The sequence below is a fragment of the Anopheles coluzzii genome, chromosome X (assembly GCF_943734685.1).
Source record: "Anopheles coluzzii chromosome X, AcolN3, whole genome shotgun sequence".
NCBI classification, from domain to species: Eukaryota; Metazoa; Arthropoda; class Insecta; order Diptera; family Culicidae; genus Anopheles; species Anopheles coluzzii.
Genome location: NC_064669.1, coordinates 20,403,415 through 20,412,972, shown reverse-complemented (window position 1 = coordinate 20,412,972; position 9,558 = coordinate 20,403,415). Strand labels below are relative to the sequence as shown.

The 9,558-nt window shown below is 42.9% G+C and overlaps 1 protein-coding gene across 1 annotated transcript; it reads left to right on the top strand.

Moving 5' to 3' along the window:
- The first annotated feature begins 1,183 nt into the window (after positions 1–1,183).
- LOC125906742 (uncharacterized) lies at positions 1,184–3,719 on the top strand. Its single transcript, XM_049607058.1, has 2 exons — positions 1,184–2,678; positions 2,758–3,719. The coding sequence occupies exon 1, from the start codon at positions 1,599–1,601 to the stop codon at positions 2,442–2,444; it is 846 nt and encodes a 281-aa protein (XP_049463015.1). The 5' UTR covers positions 1,184–1,598; the 3' UTR covers positions 2,445–2,678; positions 2,758–3,719.
- Positions 3,720–9,558: the final 5,839 nt, after the last annotated feature.

The window sequence follows — 9,558 nt, the reverse complement described above, 5'->3', positions numbered from 1 at the left end:
AACAATATTTTGAAATTAACTCTGAAATCACCGTTTTTTAAATTATACCAACCACTACAAGCAAACGAAATAGAATTGGCTGAAAGTTAACACACATTCATACTTTTGTTATAGTAGCTAGCATCGCGAAAGAAATGGTTTAAAATTAACAGTCGTTAAAAATTAACCAAAGTCGTTTAAAATTGCTAGAATATGGCATCGCGAACGCATTTAGTTCATTTTTTAATTTTAACGACTGGTCCTATGCCGTCGTTAAACAAACGACTGTCAAGAGAGTATGCGATACAAATTAACAGTCGTTTAATTATACTGCTCGAATTTTTTCCCCGTGTTTGCCTATATTCGATATCGAGCAGTCGTTAACTGTTTTGACGATCGTTTATTTTAACAGGAATGAACAACAAATGAACTCAGTGAAACCAAAATGAACTTTAAACGACTGTTAAAAAGAGTTCATTTATTCGCGATGCCGGCTAGTGTTAGGGCGGTGGCAACGCTTTTTCGCATGCGATTTTATCGGACGGCCTGTCAAATTTTTATATGGGATTTGACAGATAACGTCGGACGACGAAATCGCACGTCCGGCGTTATCTGTCAAATCCCATATAAATCTCGTCCGATAAAATCGCATCCGATCAGCGTTGCCACCGCCCTTACTGACGAATAGGGATGGGTGTTTTGGAGTGCACCAATGGCTCTGAAGCCCGTGGCAGCGCTCATCCTATGCGATTTTATTGGATGAAATTTATATGGGATTTGGCAGAAAACGTCGTACGTGCGATTTCGTCTTCCGACGTTATCTGTCAAATCTCATTTAAATCTCGTCCAATAAAATCGCATCGTATCAGCGTTGCCACCGCCCTGAAGCCAGTTCTGCACCCACGGCTTCAGAGCCGGATCCACACGAACAGCTCCGGAGCCGGCGGCGAATCAATGACTCCGGAGCCGGCGGTGAATCAACGGCTCCGGACCAACGGCTTTGGACTAACGTTTCAATAGAGACGGCATTGTATGATAGCGTAAAAAACGAATCTATCTTCTCGCAAGTGTAGAAGCTAACACCCGATGTGATTGTGTGATTGTTGAACAAAACTTATCATTTTTTTTATAGATAGATTCCTATAGATTCCTTTCAACATTATTTACTCAGCTAATTTTCGATCTTCCCGATTGAAACTTTATTGAAAATGATTTTTTTGTTGCAATCTGTAAAAACTGGCTCCGGAGCCGTGAGTGCGGAGCCGGCTCCGTTGGGTTGAAGTGGAGGAGGTTCCGAAATTGTCTGGAGCCGGTCGGAGCCGGTTTTTAATAAAACATGATGAGCATATTTTATAGATCGTCAACATATTGTAAACTCGCCTTAAGTGCGAAACGATAAGCGCAAACGATAAGATGCAGGCAGATAAGGATGAGAGCGATCATTATCAAAAGAGAGAGATATAGGCATTAGATGAGCGACAGTGAGTGAGGACGGACGTATGCAAGCGAATGAAGTACCGTTACAAGCTGTAGACAGGATAAACGAGGCGGCGTGATTAAAGTACGTGAAGCGTAAAGCATTCTAGGAGTAAAGTATTGTACTACAAGTGTTCGGTAGAATGAGTGATAACGAAAGCGAAGTTTTCGCAGCGGCCACAGAGGGACCGTTCGTGACGGAGCGGAAGAAGCCAGGCCGCAATGAGACAGCCGAGTTGAGAGCAATGGTGGCCGAATTACAACTAAAACTCGAGCAAGCGGTGCAACTTAACAGTGGCGGAGGAAAGATAGAAGTAGCAGAAAGTTTAGTAGAGGCTGGCAACGAAGGGATGGATAGAAGTGATAGGCCGTGCCGAGGACGAAACGAATTGTGGGAACGAGTGCCAGATATCAGGGAGCTGCGCGAGGTCATTCACCCGTTTGACCCTAGGGACCCTGATGCAGCAGCATGGCTGAAAAACTTCGACGAGACGAGTGAAGTGTACGGGTGGAAAGAGGTAGTGAAACTACACTGCGCACGGAGCCTTAGCGGATGCGCTAAACTGTGGTGGGAAGTAAACCAGAGCAAAATCAAAACGTGGTCCAATTTCGAAGGTGCGCTACTGGCCGGATTCCCATCATCTAAAAACGCAGCATTTTACCACAACTGGCTGGTGACAAGAAAATGGCGCAAGGAAGAGACACCCACCGAGTACGTGTACGCCATGTTAGCTATGGGATGCAAAGGCGGGTTTAACGAGGAGACTACGACGAGTTATATTGTGAACGGGCTAGGCGAGATGTGGCGGGGTGCAAGGGTAGCAGCGAGTCGCGTAACAACGATCGAAGGCCTACTCAAGGAAATCGCCTGGGTGGAAAACATTACCGCAGTGGCTGAGCATAGCAGACACGTCGATCGAGTAGGGGAGAGGAGGTGCTTTACCTGTGGATCGGCGGAGCATGCGGCGCGAGCGTGCAACAAGGGTTGAGAACCAGGCATCGGTGAATGGAGTGGCGCCACCGGGAGCAGCCGCGGGGCGCCTAGATCGAAGTGGCGTTGTTTCACCTGTGACGGTATGGGACACATCTCGACGGATTGTCCCCGACGTAGAACCGTAGCACGGGGAGAAATGCGACGAACGGTGGAACCGGCGAGCGGGGGACGCGGAATACTAAATGTGAATACGTTAGATGATGAAGGAGAGGGCAGATGTCAAGCAAAGGTAGGCATGGGGAAGATTAAAATCAGGGCACTTGTAGACTCGGGAGCTAACGTATCTACCATTCGTACCAAAATTGCAGGGCTCGCTGGAACGCCACGGTTTGTGAAAGGAACCCTTCATGGATTTGGGGGAGCGAAAGTGGAGGTGAACACGAAGAGAGAAACACGAATACAACTAGATGACATAGAAGTCGTAGCAGATCTATGGGAAGACCCGATGAGGCACAATCAGTAGACATGATTATTGGGCGAGACATTATGGTGCAGCCAGGGATAAACGTCACGTACAAAGAAGGAAAGGTATCATTTAGTAAGGATAAAGAGCCAACGGAAACGAAGGTAAAAACACACACACTAAATAAGGAACGCGGAGAAGAAAGGGGCACAGAGATTACAGAAGCAGAAGTGCGTATAGAGGGAAGCGAAAAAATGAAACGCGCAGTGAAAACTCTGTTGCATAAGTATCGAGACTGTTTTTCCAAAGAAATGAATGAAATAGGGGCGGCAAAAGGAGTACAAATGGAAATAGAGCTAAACGGAGATGGCCCAATATATGTGAAACCCAGAAAACTGCCTTACGCACAAGAAAACGTAGTTCACGAAATCGTATCAGAACAGCTAGAGAACTACATAATAGAACCCTCGGTATCGGCATATAACAGTCCAATCGTGCTAGTTAAGAAAAAAGATGGCAAGTGGCGTATGGCAATTGACTATAGGCGCTAAACCAGAAGACGGTAAAAGATCGATACCCACCACCGGAAATAGATAGATGCTTAAATACGTTAGAATGCGCAAAAGTATTTATTAGCTTAGACCTGTATTCGGGTTATTATCAGGTTCCTGTAGCAGAATCTAGCAGGGAAAAGACGGCGTTCTCTACGCCTGATGGACATTTCCACTTCAAAAGAATGCCGTTTGGACTAGTAAATAGTGGAGCAGTGTTCCAACGGGCTATAGATAAGATAGTCAAGGGCTTGAAGCAAAACAATGTAGTAGCATATGTGGACGACATATTGATAGGAGCTGTTTCGATAGCTCTTATTTCGATGAATTCTTTATTGCTACTAAAATTTCATAGGTTTTAATATGTGATCTTTAATGTCTCTACACTGCCGAAGTTCTTCGCTCCACAGCCGAAGCTCACCTCTTCACAGTTCATTCTCTATTCTAGAAACTCTCCAAATTCCCGTTAAACATTTTCAACCTGCTTCCCCAAGATTATGCGTAACATTCCGGCCACCAAAAACGTATGTTTTTAATTATTGTTTGTTACTGGCAAAATAGCAATCTTCGTAACAGGTCTCTGGACCTCCTTTCTATTCGCAAACCTCACAGTTACAACTCGTGTAACGTTATCAGCTCCTGGATGAATTTGACTGATTCGTGCTAAAGGCCATTTACAAATTGGTACATTTTCCTCCTTGACTATCACTAACTTTCCCACTTCAATCTCACATGCAGAATTATTCCATTTTGTTCGCTTTTGCAAAAAATGCAAATACTCTTGATGCCATCTACGCCATATCATTTGTACATATCGCTGAACTTGTCTCCAATGATCTAACCGATTAGACGGGATATCTGTTACATCGACCTGAGGTACGCACTGTAGATTGGTTCCCACGAGAAAATGTCCAGGGGTCAAAGCTTCCAGGTCATTTGGATCGTTGCTGGCGGGTACCAACGGCCTAGAGTTTAAACAAGCCTCGATCTCTGCCATTAGAGTTGACATGTCTTCAAACGTCAACTCACCATTCCCTAAGACGCGAATCATATGATGCTTCATGGATTTTACGGCGGCCTCCCACAGTCCTCCGAAGTGTAGTGCTCCAGGAGGGATGAAAGACCATTTGATGCCTTGGTCCGCGCACCATCTAATTGTCTTCTCCCGATGTTCATCAGAGTTTAGCAGTTTGTAGACTTCCTGCAGCTGGCTACACGCGCCCTTGAAATTCGTACCATTGTCCGAATGTAGTTCAGCGATTAGTCCTCTTCTGGCAACGAAACGTCTTAAGGCGGCTAAAAATGCAAGAGATGTTAAATCTGATGCCAACTCAATGAGGACAGCCTTGGTTACAAAACAGACGAACAAACAAATATAACCCTTTTTCGATGCTGCACGCCGATGTGTTCCCTTCATCATAATAGGCCCCGCGTAATCAACTCCACTGATGGAAAACGATCTTGCTTGCTCTTCGGTATCTGCACCCGTGATAAGATCATCGACGTAAAATTCTTCCTTTCTTGAAGCAGCGAGCGGAAATTGCACTCGATGATCTTCGATTATGCTATTCAGTGCTCGGATGGCTAGGAACGGTGCTGCTGCAGTATCGTATGTGACGGTATTAAGCTCAAAGGTTTCAATCGGCTCATTTGGTTTAGATCTCCACAGGATTCGCTGAAATCGACGATCTTCAGGATTTATCCACACTTGCCTATACATTTTTGCAACGTCAGCTGTGACTGCAACTGTTCTTGTTCTCCATCTTATTAAAATGTTGGTAGTATCCTGTTGAATGGTAGGACCAACCTTCAAAACATCATTTAACGATAAACCATTTGATGTTTTACATGATGCATCGAATACTACCCTGAAATTTGTTGTTAGACTATCCTTTTTGAAGACAGCATTATGTGGCATGTAATAGCCCTCACTTTCGGTCGCCTGTGTGGTAACTCTACTCATGTGTTCCATTTCTTCATACTCCTTCATAAAAGCTACGATTTCTTGAAGCATTTCAGGTTCTCTAGCAAATCTTCTCTCTAGCCCAGTAAATCTCCGCAATGCAATTTGTTTTGAATCACCCAACTCTAAATTTGACTTGAATGGCAATCGCACAATTATCTTTCCGGTAGAGTCTCGTGTACTTGTATCAATAAAATGCTTCTGGCACTCTTGTTCTTCTTGACTCCAAACTCGTTCTTCACCAACTTCTTCAATATTGAAAAAGTTCTCCAATAGATTATTTAAGGTAGCGGCTTCATCTTGAATTGACAAGGCACAAACTAAATTCGCAGTATTAGGCTGAGATTTGTACGGACCTCCAATTATCCATCCCAACTCAGTTTCAATTAAAGTTGGATAATCATCAGCTAGTTTGATCTTTCCGCTCTTTATGATCTCTACGAATATTTCAACTCCTAGAAGCATATCAATTTGGTTTGGAGCATAAAACTCAGAATCAGCTAGGTGAATGGTGTTCGGAATATTCCAGTTACTAATGTCAATAGTTTGCGTCGGTAATTCTGATGTGATTTTGGGCAACATAAGAAACTCTGCATGCGAATGATAGTTCGATATTCTTGATCATATGGTACCAACGACTACTCCAGTTAAATTCGTAATCGATCCTCCAATGCCACATACAGGTTCGTTCAATCTAACCCCCTTTAATCCGAGTTGTCTTGCCAATTTCTCTGTGATAAAGTTTGTTTGAGAGCCATTGTCAATTAATGCCCTGACAATACATGGTGTTTTGTGAATATTATCAATATATATCAGTACGGTTGATAACAACGCCCTTTTGCGCTTAGCCTTGTATGCAGTTGCTGTTACCGAGGGAACTGAGGGAATCATTTCTTCGTTTGCCATCGATATGGTTCGTTTACATAATTTGGAATGGTGTTTCCCTTTACAGTGTTTACATACGAAGTTAGATTTGCAGTATCGCACTGAATGGCCCACTCTTAACCAGTTGAAGCAAAGCATTTGGGTTTTTACTAACTCTTCTCTATTAGCAATTGTAAGGGCTTCAAATTTTGGACAAGAGTTTACATTGTGCGATTCACCACATACTACACACTGGTTTATGTTCTGATTACTCTCATAGACTTGGATAGGAAGAGCTATGTTGCGATTGGGTTTTACCTGCCTACCGGCCACCATGCTAACCTGATTTGTACGATGATTTATGTGTACACTAATGCGTTTTTCGAGAAACTTGATTAAATCATTATATTTATCTTCGGTGAGATCAGCAGCATGTTTTTCCCAAGCCCAAACAGTTTCCTCATCTAGCTTGTACAGCAGCATATTTGTTAGTGGAATATCCCACTGGTCAACTGGTGCCTTCAATCGTTGAAGTCCCCTCACTAGCCTTATTACTTCGTTTACAACACGCTGTAGTTCGTGCACTGAATTGTTACTCATGCGCTTTAAATTGTGTATACCCAGAAAATACTCTCGTTTAATACGCTTGGTGTTATCGAATCGTTTCACTAGTGCATCCCAAGTTGTTGTATAACTATCTGCAGTAATTGGAGTTTGTTCAAATTGCGTTGCTAAAGGCTCTGTCAAGGACGATAATAGGTATTGCAGCTTGGTCACTTCTGGAATATCACTTGCCTCATGTACCATTGACTCGAATCGATCTTTAAAAGACAACCATTTTGTTATATCACCATTAAATGATGGCAGATCTACTTGCGGAAGCCGTATAGATGTATTGAATGAAGATGTTTGTTGCATTTCAGAACAAGGATTTATGCGAGTGGATTCTAGATTAGGACTCCTTGGGGGATCTTGAAGAGAAGCTTTCATCTCGTGATATTTGCAATCAAAATTCGTCGTATCATTTACTATGCCTTCTAACACTTCTTCATTTTGTATTTTTTCATATGCCTGTTCCTTCAATTCATCAAATTGTATGCGAATGTTTTCTAATGATTGCAGTCTACCTTGTTTTTCACGAGCTTTCGAGTTATCATACGTTCGCAGAAAATCGGCAATTAATTGAAGTTTCAAAAATATATCACGTTTCTTAAGCTCAAAAATCTTTACAGCTGGTTCACTCATTTTACACTTTGGGTTTGACACTCCTGATAATACGATGAACTCTCGGTCTAATGCGATGGCGGATTATACAGGGTTTCACACTTTATCTCAAGACCGCGGGACCTCTTCCCGAATCTGTCTTAGCCAAAGCCAAGATTGCGGTATGATGCTTGAAATCGTTGATGATACCTGAAAACGTTGATGATACCTGAATTCATCGGATGCAATGCTGAATCTGCGGCACATTTCTCGAAACACACTGGTCCGCGCCGAGGACATGCGGTCGAATATTTTTTTACACGGATAACCTTTGTGTACATCAGTCTATTAGAAACACTCAATTATCCTTTTCGTTTTTTTAACCAAAAAAAGACAATTTAATAAAATGAGTGAATGCATATTTGTTTAATTAAAATATTTACAAATGTTAAGAAAGTAGTTTGAACTGTTTAAATAATCTTTTCTGGTAAAAACACGAAAAAATAATTCACTGTTTTCAGTACACTGATGTACACAAAGGTTATCCGTGTAAAAAAATATTCGACCGCATGTCCTCGGCGCGGACCAGTGTGTTTCGAGAAATGTGCCGCAGATTCAGCATTGCATCCGATGAATTCAGGTATCATCAACGTTTTCAAGCATCATACCGCAGTCTTGGCTTTGGCTAAGACAGATTCGGGAAGGGGTCCCGTGGTCTTGAGATAAAGTGTGAAACCCTGTAAGATGAAATGATCGTAGCTTCGCGCCACTGTAATACTCACGCACACGTTGCTGGTACTTGAAGCTTGTAGTATGATCAATCTGCACACAAACGTAGTGCCGACCTATGTGTCGTGGTTGCAGGAATATCGTGGTGGTTGCGTGGTTGCTGTAATGCGATGAAGTTGGCGCCGATCTGTGTTATACGATGAAACACTCACACACGATCAACGCGCAGGATGATGAACGTGCGGGAGGATGAATTCGCAGGAGGATGAACGCTCAGGATGATGAATGCGGGATGATGAACACAGTGGCTAAAACGGAGACTCACACAGATAACGATAGAATATGGCGTTGCAGCTGATGATATTTCACACACGTTGTAGGAGCAATGCGATGGTATTAATATCGTTGAATACACGTACAATCTTCAGCGAATACTTATCTGACTTTAACAGGTTTGATTTATCTTCTCCACTCGGCGCAGCTGGTTGAAACACCCGATAAAGCAAGATGATGAATGCGTTTGGATGAAGATTCACGAGGATAGCGATGGATGAGCCAATAAATTCACTGAAGTCTAGATCACACGTTATCCCGTGGTAGCGAGGATATCCGTATCGATAAAGCGATGAAAGTGCACAAGCGTAATTGTGGCGATGCGATACTGTCGTTGTTGGAAAGCGAGGGTACTGTACGCGCGTGATTGCGGCGGTACGTTTAAGTCTGTGTCGGTGAGATGAGGATGCTGCACACGCGTGATTGCGGCGATGTGTATGTCGATGTGTCGGTAAGGCGAAGATGCTGCACACGCGTGATTGCGGCGGTACAAGTGTCTCGTGTCGGATGGGAACTGATAATTACGCACGCGCGTGGTAGCGGCGGTGCCACAGATGAGACGAATATTCTCCAATTCACGTTGAGTAGCAAATGTTAAGAGCAATAATTTTAATTTTAACTAATTCGGATAAATCCGGTTCGAAGGACCAATGTTTCGATAGCTCTTATTTCGATGAATTCTTTATTGCTACTAAAATTTCATAGGTTTTAATATGTGATCTTTAATGTCTCTACACTGCCGAAGTTCTTCTCTCCACAGCCGAAGCTCACCTCTCCACAGTTCATTCTCTATTCTAGAAACTCTCCGAATTCCCGTTAAACATTTTCAACCTGCTTCCCCAAGATTATGCGTAACAGGAGCTAAGACCGAGCAAGAGGCAATCAAGGTACTGGAAAAATTATTAGAGGCAGTTAAAGAACATGGATTTACAATTAACCTAATAAAGAGTAAATTTTTAATGTCAAAAGTGGAGTTTCTAGGAGTAGAGGTATCAAAAGACGGGGTTAAACCAGGAGAAGCTAAATGCCTAGCGGTTAAGGAATTTCCAACACCATGTGATAG